This window comes from Juglans microcarpa x Juglans regia, chromosome 3D (assembly GCF_004785595.1).
Source record: "Juglans microcarpa x Juglans regia isolate MS1-56 chromosome 3D, Jm3101_v1.0, whole genome shotgun sequence".
NCBI lineage: Eukaryota > Viridiplantae > Streptophyta > Magnoliopsida > Fagales > Juglandaceae > Juglans > Juglans microcarpa x Juglans regia.
Window position 1 is genome coordinate 5344417 of NC_054598.1, and position 18770 is coordinate 5363186.

An 18770-nucleotide genomic window follows, 5' to 3' on the forward strand; every position below is an offset into this window, starting at 1 on the left:
ATTAGTAGACCCCCACTCTTTTTCAAAATGACTGCACGATACTTGCGAACTCCACGACTGCATGTAGAATTTCTCTTAATTATTAGCATGCAATTAAGTTTTGTTTTATATATAAAATTGAGGGGGCATTCTGGTAGTTTTCACTAGCTAGGCGTCATGATCTCATGAGGATTAACATCTTAAATTAACATATCAACTCAATGAATCCACTAACTAATTCTTAGACTTAGTGCCCCAACAACAGAAAGGTGGTCTCCTTCCCCTTTTTATTGTTTGATTATTAAATTTAAAAGGGAATGAAACTTGCATTCTTTTTTAATCAACGACTATCAATTTTGATCAGCTTCTCTCTATGCATGCTAGCTCCCACTCTGAGTAATAGATTTCATGTTCCTTATAATGTATTATCCAGGAAGCATCATTAATTGGGACCATTCTCTTGCATGAGAAAAGAGCTTAATTACAGAACACAAATTGCCTCCTAAAATGGGTCTGATCATTCTTCTCAAGAAATTCAGTCTCCTCTTCCTCGTTTTGGCATCAGTACTCTTATCAACTAGTCTTGCAGGTGGGTCTTTGAGCTTAATGTTTTATTAAGACGTTGCTCATGGAAAGTTTCCATTGGCTTGATCTATATCTTCTTTTCCTGATCATGCTAATATTAGTGCAAGGCATGTGAACAAAACTATAAGCTGTTTTCCCCCTTTTTACGAGCATTACTTCCATCTGAAGCACGCATATACTCTATAGTAAGCATATAAATTGTCTAAAATATGCAACATAAGAGGAGAAGTTTACACCATTAATTCTATGTTTGAATTGCCTTTGCAGTCCGACAGACCCTGCTCGTCAGTGAGTTGGCTAAAGAAGCGGATGCACTACTTAATGAGGTTAGTCAAATGAGTATCGCTATTTTCTTACTTCCTTTCATTGTTTGTGTTGGGTGGGGGTCATGTTGTCTCTTTCTGTAGCCATTTCATATGATGCATGCACGATCAAAAGCACCAGAGGATGAATTACTGTAATAATAATCAAATTTGAGAAGCAGTAATTAATTACTTTTAACATTCTAGGTACATTAATATTCTTGTAAAATTACTGTGATGAATATCGTTTAACATGCACAAGAACCTCAGATTTGCTGATTCAATGTCTGGTTTTTACTGGCTAGGGAATACCACATGACGATCAAGACATAATTTCTGTCCATGAAAGGCTTCTTAGGGCCAACACCAAAGACTATGGAAGATACAATCCAGCACCAACTCTTGTTAAGCCTCCTTTCAAACTCATACCCAACTGATGCTTTAGTCATTAAGATTGGCAGTCATGTGCAGGAGTGACGTACAATATTATCTAAATAAATGAAGTAGATGATGATCCACTATATTATGGCATATAAAAACCATATATACTAAGCTTTGAACCCTCATATATAATGGCCGGTTATATGTATAGCTTGTTTAGATAAAGTACTGCATTATGTATCCAATCTATCTGCAATATAACGAGGTTGAATCGGGTTGACATATATCCGAGAGCGTCTGCTCCTCATGCATTTGTTAATTTGCTTGTATTGTGTGTGTGTGTGTGTGTAGTTTTCTCAATTCAGGGTCAGTATCATTTGCAGATGTGAAGATCATAAACACATTTCTTTTTTTTATTTGATCTCAACATTGTTTTGGTAGTAATTAACTAGAAATTAAAAAAAAAAAATGAGGCAAAAAATTAGCCAATAAAAAACTGATCATGAAAGAGGCAGGCCAGAGAAAGTAACTGCTAATAAAAGTTTTCCGGTATGAAGGATAATAAAAAATATTAATAAAAGATTTGAAAGGGAGAAGACCGAAATTTATAGCTTCATTAATTTTCATGTATCTATATCTATATATATATATATATATATATATATAGATATAATAATTGTATAGCTTAATTTTCATGTAAGCTCTCATTTTCGATCATAATATACCTATGTACCTAGTAAAATATTCGAGTGCTCCGGAAAAATAAAATAAAATAAACTAAAATAAAATAAAATAAAATAAAGAAAAAAGGTTGACACGTAACATCTGTATTTGACATGTAATAATTTTGATACACTTGGGCTTATATAAATAAAGAGGAATTTACATACAACCGTGAAGTGTATAAACATCACATAATCGCTTTGAAAAAAAGTAGGGTTCACTATTAAAAAATTAATTTTTTTCATGTAAGTTCCATGTTTTATTCATTTTTTCAAAATAAGTACAAACGGTTTCACAATTCACGGTTGTAAATATATTTTCTCATAAATAAAACATACATGAGAATCAAAGATTTAGTTGTGATGTAGAACTACATTTTTTTTTTTTCCAAATAAACAAGTTTCATTCATATGAAAGAGATTACAAGATGTCAAAGCATACAAGCACATGCATTTATATATTACAACAAAAGAGGTGGCTCTTTACCACAATGAGAATCTAAAAGACAAGGAGGAATTGAAATGAGGGGTATACTTCCGTATAAACTATCGAAAGCTGCTCATTCCACAATGGAATGCGCGCATCGATTGAAATCTCGATGAATTTTCCTAATTTTTCAGTTTTGAAAAGACTACAATGAGTTCGTGATATCGTTGATTATAGGTTGAACAGTCCAGTCTGAAATCTTTTCTAGATCATTCACTGCTTGTAGTATCACCAGTGAATCACCTGCAATTATAAGTTTCTTAATGTGTTTTTCCTTGGCTTTCATGACTCCTATGAGCATTGTTGTAGCTTCTGCCTGGTTTTGATTCAGACTTTGGATGAATCTGGTTTGGACAAATATTGAAAAGCCATCCTCTGATCTGCATACGGCTGCTGCTGTGTTGCCTGAGCTTCTTACCACCACATCAAATGTTAAAGTGTAGTGATCTCTAGGTGTAGCTCTCCAACTATGGCTTTCATTAACCTGTTTATTGCCCCAAGCATCACAGTGTTCTTTCTAGATTTTTAGAGCACCAAAGACAAAATTATCAATATTGGGTGTAAAGGCCTCACGAACTATCTTATTTCTAAGAGACCAAATGTTGTCCATAGCTATGATGGCAAAATTTTGAAAGGGCGCTCATCACTGCTTAGAATATTAAGGCTCTTTGAAGGGCTAATAATGCAATCTATCAATTGGCTAATATCATTATTAGCAAAGCAGAAGATATTCAATGGTCAAGGAGAGCGTCTCTATAAAATTCTTATGAAAGTGTATTATAAGAAAGGATGAATTTTTGTTTCTTCCTCAATGTTACAAATTGGGCATTGGGTTTCCTCATCACTCGGAAGAAGAAATCTTTTCAACATCTTTTTTGTGGGAATGATGTTGTTGAGGATTTTCCAGCAAAAAAATTTCAATCTATTCTAGATCTTGATTTTCCAGAGTTTTCTTCAATTACTAAACTGATCAAGAGGAATGTTGTGATTGTGATTCATAATAATAGCTGCATAAGCTGACTTGTATGAGAATTTTCCAGATGTGTGATGGGTCCAAATGAGTTTCTCCTCCAAGTTATGAATGTTTGTTTGGGCAAGAGAGATTTTTATAATTTCATTCACTGAATCTTGATGGAAACGGGCTTGTAGTAAAATTATATGTCATCTTCTGGGCTCTTCCATGGTTAGTTAAGAGATTGTTAGGTTAAGTCCTTCTAAATGGAGGCAGATTTTGGAATGGGTTGAATTGAAGGAAGAGAGAGTATCCAAGGATCATACCAAACCCTTTTGCCTAGACCATTAATGTTAATCTGAAAGCACACATAGTTTTTGAGAAACTCTCTTTGTTTTGAAATTCCTTTCCATATCCATGAGTTAGTGATCTCTGGGCTGGTTGCAAAGAAGGAAGAGCTTCTCAAGTATTTTTTTAATAAGCACTTTCTTCCCGGTTGCATCACTACCATTGATCATCTGCCAGCCTATTTTGCATACGAGAGCTTTGTTTGAAAAATATTTTGTTTAAAAGTTTGAGAAAGTTGTAATGATTAGATGATACGAGATGCGTAAAAAACCAGGCCTAAGGCAAGCTTAAAGCTTAAATTTCATCCTAATTGCAGCAAGCGAGCGGTTCAGCATGTGCTCTTAATTAAGATAATGATTAAGGTAAAATTTAGATAATGAGTTAAATTGAAATAAAAATTGATATTTGAATAAAATATTGTTATAATATTATTTTTTAATATTATTATTATTTTAAAATTTAAAAAAGTTGAATTATTTATTATATTTTGTATAGAAATTTAAAAAAATTATAATGATGAAATAAGATGAATAGAGATCAACTCTGCCTCCAAACGGTGACTAAACTAAAACCTGGATTTTAATCATTATACTGCCACATGAGCGCAAATTGCAAACCTTTCATCACTACACACGTACATGTTTTAAGATATACCAATGGCAGTACTGCTTTTCATTAGCTTGAAACGTCCTCAGAAAACGCATAAATAAACATACATATATCGTACATGGAGTGTTTGAAGTATAAATAACTGTATTAATTGCACCGTTCTTTATGGACACCTTCAAATTACAAAGTACCTCCGGTGTAATTATTGGATTTCTTGAAAGCCAACAAAATTAAGGTAGGGGGAGGATCTGGCTTATGAAATTCAATGTATGATACATTGAAAATTACCCTGAACATATTGCTTTTCATTGTGCACATGAAAGTAGAAAATGAAAAATGCAGTTCTTCCTATGTGGTCTTTTTCTTTTTCTTTTTAAATATTATTCGTCCATCTACATATACTAAGTACTTTTTCCTAATATCAATATCTGAACCCATGCAATGAAAGGACTCGAGCTAGGAATGGCAGTCTTTTGCATATTTCAGTTCGATGCTAATCTTCACTGCCATTGTAATGAATCTAGGGCTTCTTGGTGAATCTGTTTGTCCCCAGCTGCCACTACGTTAAAACCTGGGAAATAAAGCAATAAGCATGCAGGAAACTAGATTTCAGGAGAAACTTAGCAGATAATATGCATACTTTTTGGACATGAATCTGGAGAAGCCTCCCACTGAAGCTGGTTTCCTTTCCAATCAGTTATAACGCCCCCGGCACCTTCTATAACGGGTACCAGTGAAAGAAAATCATATGGCTAGGAAAATAGAGTTACAAAGTTTGATTAGATAGGAACATGATAGCTATCTGCATAAGATGATTAGCAAAGCAAAAGAAGTTCAAAATAATAGGAAAAAAAAAAGAAAGAAAAAAAAAAAAAAGGAAAACCCTGGACATGAAAGGTGTAACTTATGCCATGTTCACTAGTTGTCTTTGCTTGAATAGCTGGGAACAATTACTAGCCCTTATTGGGAACAGAGACATTCCAGTGACCAAACATGTCCAGGATGTCAAGCTTGATTTGAGATAGGATGAGATGAGATGAAAGTTATATAAAATATTATTAGAATATTATTTTATTTTGGAATTTAAAAAAGTTGAATTCTCGATTGTATTTTATTTGAAAGTTTGAGAAAGTTGTAATAATTAGATAAAATGAGTTGATATGATTTCACTATTCAAACCAGGTGTCCGTCAACAATATAAAACAAAAATGACTGCAGCTTACCTTTAGACCAGACTCTACAACTAGATCCACAAAACCAGAGGCCAAAAGAGCATAAGCATAGCAGTCACAGCCATACAATGGCACTTTAACCTGTGGATCGTACAAACAATGAAAGGAGCACAGCGTATCAATGAACTTGCATTCCAATTTGTTTTGCAACATAGGAAATGGTGAATCAAACTGTATACCAAGGATCAAATTTTATCATTTTTTGCTAAAAATGTCAGAAAATTTTATACAGAAACTATCTGGTGATGCAAATTAAAATCGGCCCAAAAATTGTCTGAAATGCCGGTGAAGTATAAGCATAAAGAAAGAGGAAAAAAATGAGTAAACAAAAAATTACCAAAAAACATTTAAATGCTCTGCAGTATCATGATTTTATTGTAGATTTTACTCAAATCATAAGCACATCCCAGGAATTGGAAATAATTTTAATACCACACACAGCCTCCTTTTCAAAGTCACGCTTAAGAAGATATAGACCTTGTTTCTAACACGACCAAATGCTTCTTCTGCATCTCCGCTGAACAGATGTGGACTTGTAGTGTACCTAAACAGAGAAAATGAGGGAGAGCAGAAAAGCAAATAGAAAACAGCTTATAGATCCACTACTCATAGAAATTATGCACAAAGAGTTTCACCATCCTCCCAAAAAAATGCAAATGCGAGGAAAAATATCACATGTTTTTCTTCCTGCACACATTTTTTTTTTTTTTTGTCTGTTTTGCTTCAGACCAAGAAATGTATTTAATCATACAAGTAGGCTTGTGACAGTTTTGCACAAGAGCGGGTAGACACTTCTTGTCCATTTAGTGTTGTTTTCCTTCCACTTCTCCCAATCCATCTTTCTCCCAGAACAGGCTGATCGATTATGCCATGAATCTGAAAAAAAAAAAAAAGTTTATAACTTTAAGTTCACATCTAATTTCACAAGTTCAACTATCCACATAACTGTCTGAATTCAACTGGCACATTTCCACCAATGAGACAAAAAGTGACAAATTAAATGATTGAAATCTAGTATAGGGACCTCATGATCCTATATAATAAAATTATCATATGCGATTTATAGATTTTTTTTTTTTTTTTTTTTTTTTTTTTTTTTTTTTTTTTTTTTTTTTTTTTTTATAGATATTCTTACATAATATAACTCACGCACTAGAGATTATAAATTGCATGCTTATAGATTTTCATACATTGCATCATATGAAAACCCATCTTTTATATTAACCACAAGATTGCATTTCCAAAATGCACTAAAAATGCAGCAGAGGAATACTTACTGGTGTACCCATGTATAGCAGTGCAATGAGGGTACCAAACAAGGGTTTTCCTGGAACAAATAGAAGTATGGAATTATCTATGTATATGAAGAAAGCTTAAGCCCAATGATGATGACATATAAAGAAAAGGAAGAAAAATACCAGTGATGAAACTCTTTGTCCCATCTATTGGATCTAAAACCCAAACATATTCGGCAAACTTCTCTTTGCCCCTCCATCCATTCTCCTCTCCATAACTGTGAATATATATCAAGTTAGCAATAGGAAATAAAACATAATCACCTCATATAAAAAATCTGACATATCAGTAATTTACACACACACACACAAATGAATCTTGAACCACAACCTCATCCACCCATTGCGATTAATACTTCTCTTTGACAGTTAAGGAGAAGATAGGAAATGAAAACATTATTTGAGAAATGAGAAAATGAAGTCTGGAGTCTAGACGCAACTAGCTTAATACAAAAACTTGGTATCGTTTGATTAAAATTTCCATTTTATAGAAGGAAGAGAAAACAGAACAAGGAATTAGCATATTTTCTTTTTTTTTTCTTGGGTAAGGAATAATTGCAAAAAAAAAAAAAAAGTGATTATAAAATCCACGAAACAAAGCAAAATTCATGACTGTAAACCGAAGGGTTATGAAAAGGCCAACTCCCTTGAAAAAAATATCGGGAGAAACATCAATCATGTACATTGCATGAGAAGGAAAACTCTCTAGTATAACTGAAACCATGGATTCCTCTGCTGCTTGATCGGCAATTGTTACAGGACCTGCAGCATAACATGTAAATTATGACAAGCCATCAGATATAGACAAAATATGACAACTTACACTTGAGCATGGGCGTTTCAAAAAGTAGAGAGAAAAATTTAAATTGCCGTTATCTAGAACGCTGCTGAAGTACCAATCTAAGCAGTAGTCTCTCTTCAACTAAGCCAACTAGAATGCGAATAGGTCCAGTACAAGGAAATGAAAATGATTTTGTATTTTTTTTTTTTTTTTTTTTTAACCTCCTCAGTTTTCGCAGAACCAGTGAAGGTTTAGTCACAAGATTCAGCTGCATTAAACCTTTCTTCCTTGATGGATGAAACAGGACCAAATTATGCTTTATTAAGGAAGCTTGTTCCTGAAGAAGTGGTGGAGAAAATCAGTTTTGTCACTTTTATCTCAGCTTTATTAAGGGAGCTTGTTTGTTGAATAATTGACGTAAACTTTGAAGTTTTGTCACTTCTATCTCAGTTTTATCTTTACTTTTCAATGCCAAAGCAACACTCGAGAAATCACTATCCTTTTGCTTTCCTAAAATTTTGTCAGTAACCAAACAGAGCAAATACCAACTGAAAGTCAAAACCCCCTATGTCCCACTCTCAGAGAGAGTGCTTACTCAGATCCTCCTTGTCGAGAATCTCGAATTTCTTACGGAAGTACTTCCGAATGACTTCTCCGGCGGCGTCGGCGACCTTGTTCGCGACCTCGGAAAAGCGATCAATCTCGAAACCTTGAAAGTCTAGTTGTTGAACCGCACTGGCGACGCCATTGGAGAGGCTGGAGTTGGAGGCCATTGCGACGGGTGGCACGATAGAGATAGAGGAAAACGAAGATTGGGGGGTTCGGTGAATGAGAGAGAGGTGGTGGGAATGGAATGGGACTGGAAGTGGTAATGGAAGGGTTGGAAAGAAGGAGAGGAATAAAGGGTTTGGGAGACAAGGCCGGACTGTAGGATCATCACCACAGAGACCAGGAGAGGGAAAACAAGCCTTTTATATACGCAGAGGGAGAATACAGACACTCGGGGAGAGATGGGAGACGGTGGAGACCGAGGACAAAACAACGTACGGTAAAGATTATTAAAACGATTCCAACAAATCCGTTTAGGACACAGAGATTTGATTCTAATTGCCTCAACAAATCAGAATATGTTTAGGGGACATTACTTTCGTCTATTCATTCCTTGCAAAATGTCAATACAATAGTCGTCGTCGTTACTTAGGTCTTTCCGTTTACATCGTGGGCTGCCGATCGACACCAACACAAACCCTGCAGCCACAACGCCATCAGAACATTGGCAACAGCGTGGAAAAGTTCTATGCCGATTTGGGTGCATTTCTGTGTCATACCCAACTCTCACATAAAGGCTATTGTCACCTTTCCAAAAGCCATGACTCAAGACGATGAGTCTGCGCAACAGAGATAGTGGGGAACCTTCTGTAAACGTGAAAACCATGACATTTACATCAATGACAATTGCTTCTTACATCACAGGACCACACGTTCGCCCTCTCAGATTGGATGCACTTCCCTTTTGCTTGCTTGCACCCGTGTATCTCATAAAAGATTTACGATACCTTTTCCAAAAAGTCATGACCATGCATCCACCCAGAAACAGAGGGAGCAGAGGGTGGAATAGTTACCTCATTAGAACCTGATAATACCTTCTCTCATGTCAGATATCTAGCTTTCAGGGATATTAATGTAGTTTTTGGGGGCTCAAAATTGATATTAATGTTCGATTTCAATATTCTCACGTATAGGCAGGTTGATATATGTATAGTGGCCAAGTAATTATCATTATTTCCTATTATTACAGAGTCGACTGAGTATTTGAGATACACAAAAGTAGAACATTAAAACAGAGTTTTAACAAAATCTATTACATGTCGATGCACGCAGTTTATATCCCCCCCTTATAAATTAATTGGTGACACAAATCCACGGCTCAAACTCTTTTGCACAAAAGAAATCTAAAACACGATGCACACCTCGACAAGAAACAAAGTTACAGACAGAATTTAGATGGCCATTTACATATATATATATATATATATTATATAATATATATCATGAGTTTTCTAAGTAGTGCTATGATGGCCAGGCAATTTTTCCTTGATTTTCTCCATCATACTTTTCTTCTCGTGCTCCTGGTGTTCATAAGTTCCAGGACTGCTGGATATAGTGGTTGTGGCTGTGCTAGTAACGGTAGTGGTGGGTGAGTGCTCATCCTGCTTTCCACCAGTCAACTTCTCCTTTATTTTCTCCTTTATTCCCTTCTTCCTCCTGACACCTTGTCCATGATCATCACCGGACTGCAATATTGCAACAAACAGGAATAGATGACAAAAAAATATCATGTTTATTTAATCAGTTAAATATATTTCATTGCGACTAGTGAAAATGCAAAAAGTAATGAGATTCGTTTTAACAGCCAAAAGCTGAACTTGCATTACCTGCTATTAGTATCATTTCAATTTTTCATCTCAGGCTGATTTCAACAAATTTTAAAAAATGAATTCGCGTATACATACATTAATAAATGGAGAATCTTGTGATAAGGTAGCATTGCTATCTAAGTTTTTGAATTATTTTTAAAAAATTAAGAGATCATCTAAAAGTGAAAAAAATACTAGATTTAAACTGAGATGAAAGTGTAATTTTAATCTACTGATTGCATTAGTAAATGCTTGATATAAGTCTATGATATTAATTACAAACTCTTTGAAAAAAGATCTAACATAAAGAAATAAATAATTTTTATGAATGGATATATTTTTTTTAAAAAAAAATTGTATGTCCTAAATTTTGTAGGAATCATTTTTTATTTAGAAAATAGCTCACCGAGCTGGAGCTACTGGAACGAGAAATGGCCTCCTCATGCTGCTGCCCCTGCTGGCCATGCTCTCCTGCACCAGTCCAGCGGTAGGTTCAGCTTCAGTTGCAGGGTGCGTTTCGGCCTCGACAGTCATGACAGCCACACCTTTAAGTTGCATGGGTTGCCCACGTTCATCGGTTAACTCGACCGGGTTTCCATGTTCGTCAGTGAGCTGAATCGGGTTGCCACAATCGTCCGTATTTCAGCCATTTTGTATTAACGAGTACGGAACAAAGGCTTTGAGCTGCTTCTTTTTAAATGCATGGTAGATGAATAACGGTGGAGAAGATCAAGTTCGTATTTTTTTTTTTTTTTTTTTTTTTTTTTGCTTTTTGCATGTAACAGGGATTTGACCAGTGTCCTTAATGGTTGCCAAAGAGACGAAGAAACACTGCCACGCTAGCCACGAGAAAGGCACGCGTTCCTCTCTGGTGCGACAAATGTTTACGGCTCTGGCTTTTGGGTAAGGATGAATCCTCTGCGAGGAGAAATATCAAATAACGTTTGCATGACTGGATTATGCAACTCGGATAAGTCATTCGCAAGAAAGCATAAGGTTCAAGAAAAAATTAAGCTTCAAACCGGTTAAGGTGTAAAGAAGTTTACACCATTCAATGGAAAGAGAACACGTAAGCTTTTTATTTTGTTTACCGTGAGTGCGACTGTAGACTATTACCCTCTGTCCTGTCTCATTCTCCACAATCCTCTCTGCATTTCGGTTGTTTTATTCCTTTCTCTAGGTTTCCTCTCTCTCTCTCTCTCTCCAGCCCATCTTTGGTTCTCTCTCCAGTCAATGGAATCGGTTCATGAATCTACGTATATATCTCATCAAACCAAGGCTATCAAGTCCGTAAAAAAGGTTCTCAAGTGAGACAAATTATTAATTCTGGACTCGTTAATTCATCCCTGTAAAATCTTAAATTGTTGGTGCTTTTCAATGAAGTCAAGCTCCATTGTTCATAAATAATTAGTTGTTAGGCGACATGGGTCCCCGTGAATTTCAGTCTAAATGAACACTTCAAACTTATTTTTCTTAACCCTTTTTCAGTTCACATTTTTTTGATATATATGCACAAAGATGTGCTCCATGAGCATAGGTTGCAGCATCTGGCAGCCATGGCTAGGCTCAATGCATGTACCTATGATTCAGTGAAGGCCGCTAGGGAGATTGAGGTTAAGGTTCCTCACTTCGGCCTGAGGAGAGATATGGGGGCCGAGAATCAGGGTCGTTAATCAGACCTTCGGGTTCGGAGGAGAGAGAGAAAGAGGTGAAAGAGTCGATGGGGGTGGGGGAGATGATACAGGGGAGGGGAGAAACCTACAACTAATTCCATTTTTTCTCCACAACAATTATATTTTACATTTCCTAAAATTCATACGTGTCAAGCTATGATTGGATGGTATAAAACTCTATTTTCCACCTAACCCTGCTCCAGGCGCTCCCAAGGTTCAAGAGGTTTTTACCATGAATGGACGCATGTTATTGTTCGGAAACTTTTCAATGCAGTCAAAGCGACAGAGAGGGCTTTATTTTTGTTTCCAATTTTCGCGTGTGAGCTGACCTGATAGAGAAGTTATTGACAGTGTGATTGGAAAGAAATAAGGCATAGAGAAGATGACGTGATTTCATGACTTTACAATAAAAATAACTTTACAATTTGACGTATCATAATAAATCATGTCTTTTGTGAATTTATTTTTTGTATAATTTCTTTGTAGTTAAAATATTTTCCTTCCTTTTAAGATTGAAAGAAATGCTTATAAAATGGATAGCATTATAGGAGAGCTCGTCTAAAGGTGGTAAGAAAGAAGAGGAAAATGGTAGGAACAACCACACAACTCCTCACCCGTTTAAAAATATCTTCAAACAACCCTTACCTAAACTCAGAGCTCTACGTTTTGTCATTAACATCAAGAATAAATTTATCATAATGCTTCTATACCACACACCATCCTAAGTAACTCTGTAGGGTTTTGATAAATCATCATCAAGTATGATAAAAGTAGTGTAGTACATCGACAGGAAAACGAATCATAAGCCTATTGCCTAGAAAATACCACACCATCTTCCACTAGTGCACACGGGTAAGTGGGCATGATATTGTTTTTGGCAGATCCATACAGAAGCTCATCTGGATCAATTCATTTATGCATCCATGCAAGAAAACAAATTTATCTGTACAAAATAAGAATGAGGCCACCAGTCCAATGGTGCAGTTTCATTCTACTAATATTTTTCTTTTTATATTGAATTGTTCCTTCTATAGATTTCCTTTTCTCTTCTTTACAGCCTAACTCCACAGGCTAATGCTGTTGAAATTTCAGAGTGTGCATGCAGAAGCCAGATGTTTCACAACAAAATATTGATATGTCGGGCATCTTGCATTCTTCATAATTCCTTCTCCAACTGAGAACGTAGAGATCTAAAACTGGAATCTGCATGCATAAAAAATACTGAGTCCACCAAAAACCGTAAATTTTCAATTATGAGATTGTGTATGTATATATTTATGCATATATGTCTGTGTTTTCACGTACGCACGAGGTCAGGCATTTGAAGGGTTTTGTATTTGATAATTCCAATTCCACGCAGAAGCCCTAACCTTTTTGGAGACGCACATTGTCATAAAGTACAAAAGATACAGGACCTACTAGTTATCCCCAAGCAAGACACGAGACAATTTTCAATGATGTGTATTGAGCAACGCATATGAGATGGAGAGGCTCACCTACTAACAGCTTAAGATTTTGCTCACTCTTTGCTTGATTTCGCCCAGAAGAACCCCTTCTTTCTGGTAGAGTGATTCTCTGACAAGGATTTAGAACCCTTTGAGCCAAAGGAAAAGTGCCGCCTCGTGAAAGGCTTCCCCAGGGTGCTTTTCATGCTGGAACTGAGAGTCATCACAGGTCCCTTCCCCTGGCGTCCACTATTTTTTGAGCGATCAAGCACAAAAGAATCACCATCAAGATCACTGTCCACAACCCGATTCCTCAATCTCTTATTTCTAGCCCTCAAATCCATTTCAGCTTTCAGTGCTTTTTCAGACAGCTTCAGGGTCTGCTTCTCCCCAAAAGTACAGACGGGGCAAGATGGGTCGTACTTGTTAATTTCAGGAGTAAAATTCTCCAAACATTCAGCATGATAAACATGCCCACAAGTTAGCACAGCAACTACAGAAAGCTCAACATTGGCAATGATCTTTTGGCTGCTCCATGAGGACTTCTCAGTCAAGAGCTTTAAACAAACACCACATGTTTGCAGATCCACAGAGGGAGAAGTTGAAAGTCGGCTGTTGGATCTGGTTAACTTTTCACGATTAAAGCCAAAGGACTCACTATCAAAAGACCACCTCTCTCTACGAGAAGTGGCCATGAGCCCATTGAAGGCATGCATAGACCAACCGTCTGAAGAGCCCCCGCGGGAGCCCCTAGCTGATTCATTGCTCCACGAAGGGAGCACTCGCCTTTCTTCAGAAACTGAGTGGTTGTCGGGCCTTTCTTCAGAAACTGAGTAGCTGTCTGGTGACTTGAATCCAGGGATTTGGCTATCAGATACTTGCCTTGAAAGCTGGTGTCCTGGAGACCGTCGAGGCCACCTTGATGGGGTTGAGCTGTTAGGAGGCAGCTGACCTTGGGATGACAAAGGGGACTCCAACAAGGATGAAGTAGAAGGCATTGAAAGCGATGGTATCATAGGAGATGGAAATGAAACAGTTGGAGATTCCTTCACCTGCATTATGATCCAGAAATGTTGGGGGACAAGTCATATTAAGGGTACAAGGAGAGAATGAAGGGAATCATAGAATCATAAAGCAGGCAACATGGCGCGCTTCACTAGATAAGCTATACCTGCTCCAAACTAGCATCCATAGAAATATTCCTTGAAAAAGATTGATCTGATGACAGACAAACAAACAAAAATAAAATCAGATACATCACATCATAATTATTGAAGGCCAATATCTGAAACCCAAAACCAGTGTGTATGAGTGTCTGGAGAGAGAGAGAGAGAGAGAGAGAGAGAGAGAGAAGGTGAGGAGGTACTGGAGAAGCAATCATTTTGCCAGGTAGCAGATCTTGTTATCCTAATTGCTTACTGCACAGTTTTAATAAACTGTTTTAATGAGGTACTAGGAAAAAGCCTACGTGGAAATCCAAAAGGAATTTCCATCTCTTATAACTCCACAATGACCAGCTGCTGGCCGAAAGAAAAATGAAATCCATTTTTTTCCCTACAGAGCTAAAGAATTCAATACCATCTCTACATTTGATATGCTGTTAATGTCTCTATAAAACGTGACATAGGATAAATTTGAAGAAAAAGTAACCAAAAACCAACTATGTCATTCATCACTGGTTACATTAAAGCCTAGAGCCAAAAACCTGTCTTCCCTGAGTTTATCTAAGAAAAATTGAGGGGGGAACAGAAAACTCCAACCAATTAAAAAAAGTGATTCCAAATTTTTGTGAACTCTGATTTTGAAGAACTACAGAGTAAAATATTTTAACAAATCTGTGGTTTTAGAGCCATATTAACATACCACACAACAGAGACACAATTATACAACCCCTAGGGTTGGCTCAAGTGGTAAAGGCCTTGGTCTTGGTGGTATGCTCCCTCCAGGTCTAAGGTTCGAATCTTCTTGGATGCAAACAATTCCTAGAGGCCATCGGACGGGGATTTTTCCCTTGAATTACCCGAGGTGCACTTGCGGAAAACTCCTTGCCGAGGGCCTGTGCACCCCCGGGATTAGTCAGAACGTTGTTCCCGGACACCCGGTGCCAAAAAAAAAAAAACACACACACACACAATTATACAGTCCTTATTTGAAACTCCCTGCTAAAAATACAACCATATAGACAGACCATATGCTAAGGGTAAAAGACAGCAAAACCTTATACGGCAAAACCACCAAAACACAGCAAGGTAGATACATCTGTATCATCCTCCTCACCCATCAGACAGCAAGACCTTTTTCTGGGTGGGTTTGGAGAGAGGAGAATAAAACAAATCCCATTTAACTACTTGCAGAAAAATTCAAACAAATTGCCTTATCATTTCTCCTTGGTGCAAAATATATCAGTCAGCTGTCACTAGTCTTGACCATATCATCTAGCATATTTATAAGCAAAGATTACTACATCATGGCATGGACGCAAATCCGGCAATAAGATATCCAAAGGCGTAACTCAAAGAGTGACTATCACTCCAAAGAAAGCAATTGCCATCGAAACTGATCAAATCATCCTCAATGCGTATCCCACAAAATATTAGTACTACTGAGTCAAGTAACTTTTAGGGCTCTTTTTCGATCATTAATACCCTGCAACATGAGGTAAATAAAAGTAATTATAGCCGGCATCACGAAGAAGAAACCCCGTTTCATGTAATTCCAAATTTTCACAGGAGTACATTAATTGGCTTTGACCTTCATCCTTTGTTTCCATACAATACGGGAAGGATTAGCCCCTTAAATGTTATTTTTGAAGAGTATAACCACCCTATTCCTAGTCCTAACACACTCGTTTTATCTCTTTAGCTCTTTCACTGCAAACTATTTAGTCATTCCTCTAATTCCTCGCAACTACAATTTGTAGTGCAACAAGGATGTTTTCCAAAATTCCAAACTGGAAAGCAGTCCAACTCTGTTCTCTTACTTCATGATGGAATGAGCCTTGGCCAGTTTAATACTTGCAACTATTTTGGGAGGAACTTTTTTTTTTTTTTTTTTTGGGGGGGGGGGGGGGGGGGGGGGGGGAGATGAAGCACTTAACCATACTTTCCTGCTGTCCCAAGCTTTATTCATCACATATGGAACTATGTCTTCAGAAGGCCATCAACAACCAACGAAAAGGACACATTTCCATGCTACTATAGTCAGGGTAGCTTGAAAGGGGAGACAAAGGAAAAATAAAGAAAGAGAAAGAACTTCTATAAAACCTTTTCAACTTCTTGGCTCCTATCTAGAGGAAAATCCTCTCATTTTTCCTTAATCGTCTAAAAGAATAGGGAAGTTTTTACACTCCTACTACAGCCTAAAAGCCTTCCAGCATCCAGTTTTCTGCCACAAATCTACACTAACCTCGTAACATAAAAATTGAATGAAAGGTTGTTCTCTATATTTCCACTGAAGTAACCCATAAATATGTTACTCCAAAAACAACAGTGTAATAAAATGCACAAGGAAATAAATTTTGATAAGAAACCAACTGAATCTTTTAAAAAACATATCTAACCAAACATTAAAGGAAATTAAAATTTCTACTTGAGCAAGGGATTTATTTAAATTATCTAACATAAGCACTACTTTAAGCATTGCACAATGTAGGGAAAAAAACAATTGGTTTTCTTCCTCACATCTACAGCAAAGAACAGACAATTTTATTCACCGACTTACAAATCTAAGAAATTCAATAGCACATCATAGGAAATACATTACAGTTAAACTTAACGAGCAGCTAGTTTGAAGGTACCTGAAGCAGGAGTTCTCACATGACCACAAGTTCCTTCAGAAGTCAGGGACTTCTGCCATGCACGTCTTCGAAAATTTTCCAATGGACTTCCATCCTCAGCATATGATGGCTCATATTTAACTTCCGATTGATCATTTCGGCTTAACCCATCTGAGGACCAACCCATAGAAGTCTCTTCACCAGCTACTCGCCCTCGGTTATCCCATCGAAAGCTCCATGTTGGTGAATACCGAATGTTTCGATGCAAAATTTCACCACTTGATCCATTCGGTATAGTCTTATCTCTAGCAGCAACACAACAAGCAGACCCCATAATCAAAGACACCACAACTTTTAAGTTCAAGCAGCAATCCAGAGACTATCACTCACATACTCCAAAGTCCAAACTCAGCTAATAATTCGGATAGCATTAGTCTACAGGAAATCCAAATCAAAATAAATAAATAACCCACGAACACAATGATCAATAATGCAATAAGCAGTATGTGAAATGAACAATTACAAAAGGGATAAACTTCCTCGATGATCTCTTTTATCCAGAGAAAAAACAAAAATACTGAAAATTGACAAATAAATTCAATTGTTATCCAAAACCCTAAAATTATAAAAACTTTTCATTTACTATCGATCGCCGTCTACGATTCAGTTTGAGTGGGTCTTCTATGGTTTCAGAGCATCCCCCATTTCAACTTGAATCTAAAGCAAACAAAATAGCTTTCCTAACTCAATAAAAGCATTGACTTTTCAAAAGAAACTACTGTTCAATACTTATTGATTTGAGAAATTAGACAGTTTTTCTACTTTAAAAACACTCGCTGTCCACACCAACCACCATACACAACCAGTGAGAGAGAAAAATCACAGGCACCACAGGAACTAAAAGAAAAACAACGGAAACGATAAGAAACAGTATCTCTACAGGGTTAGAAAGGGACCCTGAAATCGAATCAACCTGCTATTATTAAGGGAGCTTAGAGTGAGTCCAAATCAGAAACCCTAAAAATAGAAATAGAATGAAAGAAATTAAAATCCAAAGATTGCACAGGTCAGAGAGATCCGAAATTACTGCTTAAAAAGCGGAATACACAGTCGAAACTGGAAACGTATTGAAAAAAAAAAAACATAGAAAGCAAATTTTTTTTTTAAAAAAAAAAAGGAGAAACTGTTTTTTTTTTTTTTTAAAAAAAAAGCCTAATATTCTGGAATTCGCTAATCGATATAAAAACTATATATATCGTCATAGGAGAGAAGAGTGCTCCGTATAAGAACACGCAAAGCCCAAACCTGAATTAATCGAACCGTACCTCTATTCTCAGAGCCCTAGTGTCACAGCTTAGAGAGACAAATTCTTAGAGAGAGAGAGAGAGGCGGACCGCTCTTCGTTCGTTGCTGTAGAAGAAAGGAAAGGTAAAGGGGAAGAAGTGGGAGGAGTGAAGTCGTTTTAGACGGCTGTTTATAACGACGTTAGAATGTGGTGCGGGTCGCGATCTGTCGGGAGCCGTTAGTATTGACGGCATTTTCTAACGCAAACGGCAAATGTGAGGGAATGTATGCCCGCACTTTTTTTTTTTTTTTTTCCCGCAAAATATCTGCTCCGGGAAAGAAAAACAAGAATTGACTCGCAAAATTCCATTTTAGCTTGACTTTATTACAAATCATACGGATTAAGATTAAGAGAAATAAATATAAAAAAGTGGATTTCTATACTATCTTTTATTATAATAATATAGTTTTAAATAACAATGATTAATAATTTTTATAAATTG

General features: G+C 36.7%; 4 protein-coding genes across 10 annotated transcripts; 1 reads left to right on the forward strand and 3 right to left on the reverse strand.

The window, feature by feature from the left end:
- The first annotated feature begins 290 nt into the window (after positions 1-290).
- Positions 291-1528, forward strand: LOC121254299 (protein CASPARIAN STRIP INTEGRITY FACTOR 1-like). Its single transcript, XM_041154282.1, has 3 exons — positions 291-568; positions 832-890; positions 1172-1528. The coding sequence occupies exons 1-3, from the start codon at positions 487-489 to the stop codon at positions 1301-1303; spliced, it is 273 nt and encodes a 90-aa protein (XP_041010216.1). The 5' UTR covers positions 291-486; the 3' UTR covers positions 1304-1528.
- Positions 1529-4497: 2969 nt separating this feature from the next.
- Positions 4498-9276, reverse strand: LOC121254300 (bifunctional phosphatase IMPL2, chloroplastic-like). Of its 4 annotated transcripts, XM_041154285.1 has the most exons (10): positions 9002-9276; positions 8269-8921; positions 7576-7654; positions 7016-7110; positions 6875-6924; positions 6349-6473; positions 6075-6141; positions 5589-5678; positions 5006-5117; positions 4498-4904 (listed from the first exon to the last, which is right to left on the reverse strand). In XM_041154285.1, exons 2-10 carry the CDS (start codon positions 8444-8446, stop codon positions 4822-4824), a joined length of 879 nt encoding a protein of 292 aa, XP_041010219.1. In that variant the 5' UTR covers positions 8447-8921; positions 9002-9276; the 3' UTR covers positions 4498-4821. The 4 variants fall into 4 exon arrangements, with proteins under 4 accessions (XP_041010219.1, XP_041010218.1, XP_041010220.1 ...); XM_041154284.1 differs by having other exon boundaries at positions 8269-9276; XM_041154286.1 differs by having other exon boundaries at positions 4498-4936; positions 8269-9276.
- A 150-nt stretch (positions 9277-9426) lies between these two features.
- LOC121254313 (embryogenic cell protein 40-like) lies at positions 9427-10732 on the reverse strand (the record flags this gene model as incomplete). Its single annotated transcript, XM_041154307.1, is given in 3 exon segments — positions 9427-9967; positions 10497-10546; positions 10549-10732. Coding segments are annotated over 3 exon segments (468 nt in total), but the record flags the coding sequence as incomplete, so codon positions are not given.
- A 1753-nt stretch (positions 10733-12485) lies between these two features.
- Positions 12486-18463, reverse strand: LOC121254301. 4 transcript variants are annotated; one of them, XM_041154290.1, is made up of 6 exons: positions 18309-18425; positions 17957-18000; positions 17005-17418; positions 14380-14426; positions 13260-14260; positions 12486-12966 (listed from the first exon to the last, which is right to left on the reverse strand). In XM_041154290.1, exons 3-5 carry the CDS (start codon positions 17315-17317, stop codon positions 13283-13285), a joined length of 1338 nt encoding a protein of 445 aa, XP_041010224.1. In that variant the 5' UTR covers positions 17318-17418; positions 17957-18000; positions 18309-18425; the 3' UTR covers positions 12486-12966; positions 13260-13282. The 4 variants fall into 4 exon arrangements, with proteins under 4 accessions (XP_041010224.1, XP_041010222.1, XP_041010223.1 ...); XM_041154288.1 differs by lacking the exon at positions 17957-18000 and having other exon boundaries at positions 18309-18463; XM_041154289.1 differs by lacking the exon at positions 17957-18000 and having other exon boundaries at positions 18289-18426.
- Positions 18464-18770: the final 307 nt, after the last annotated feature.

Coding starts and splice junctions, on each gene's coding strand:
- LOC121254301 (XM_041154288.1), bottom strand. CDS start 17,317: ATGGGGTCTGCTTGTTGTGTTGCTGCTAGAGATAAGACTATACCGAAT. Junction 14,427..17,004: donor TGTGAGAACTCCTGCTTCAG/GTACCTTCAAAC, acceptor GTCTGTCATCAG/ATCAATCTTTTTCAAGGAAT. Junction 14,261..14,379: donor TGGATGCTAGTTTGGAGCAG/GTATAGCTTATC, acceptor ATCATAATGCAG/GTGAAGGAATCTCCAACTGT.
- LOC121254299 (XM_041154282.1), top strand. CDS start 487: ATGGGTCTGATCATTCTTCTCAAGAAATTCAGTCTCCTCTTCCTCGTT. Junction 569..831: donor CTTATCAACTAGTCTTGCAG/GTGGGTCTTTGA, acceptor TTGCCTTTGCAG/TCCGACAGACCCTGCTCGTC. Junction 891..1,171: donor CGGATGCACTACTTAATGAG/GTTAGTCAAATG, acceptor TTTACTGGCTAG/GGAATACCACATGACGATCA.
- LOC121254300 (XM_041154285.1), bottom strand. CDS start 8,446: ATGGCCTCCAACTCCAGCCTCTCCAATGGCGTCGCCAGTGCGGTTCAA. Junction 7,111..7,575: donor AGTTTTCCTTCTCATGCAAT/GTACATGATTGA, acceptor ATATATTCACAG/TTATGGAGAGGAGAATGGAT. Junction 5,118..5,588: donor TTGTAGAGTCTGGTCTAAAG/GTAAGCTGCAGT, acceptor CTATTTTCCTAG/CCATATGATTTTCTTTCACT.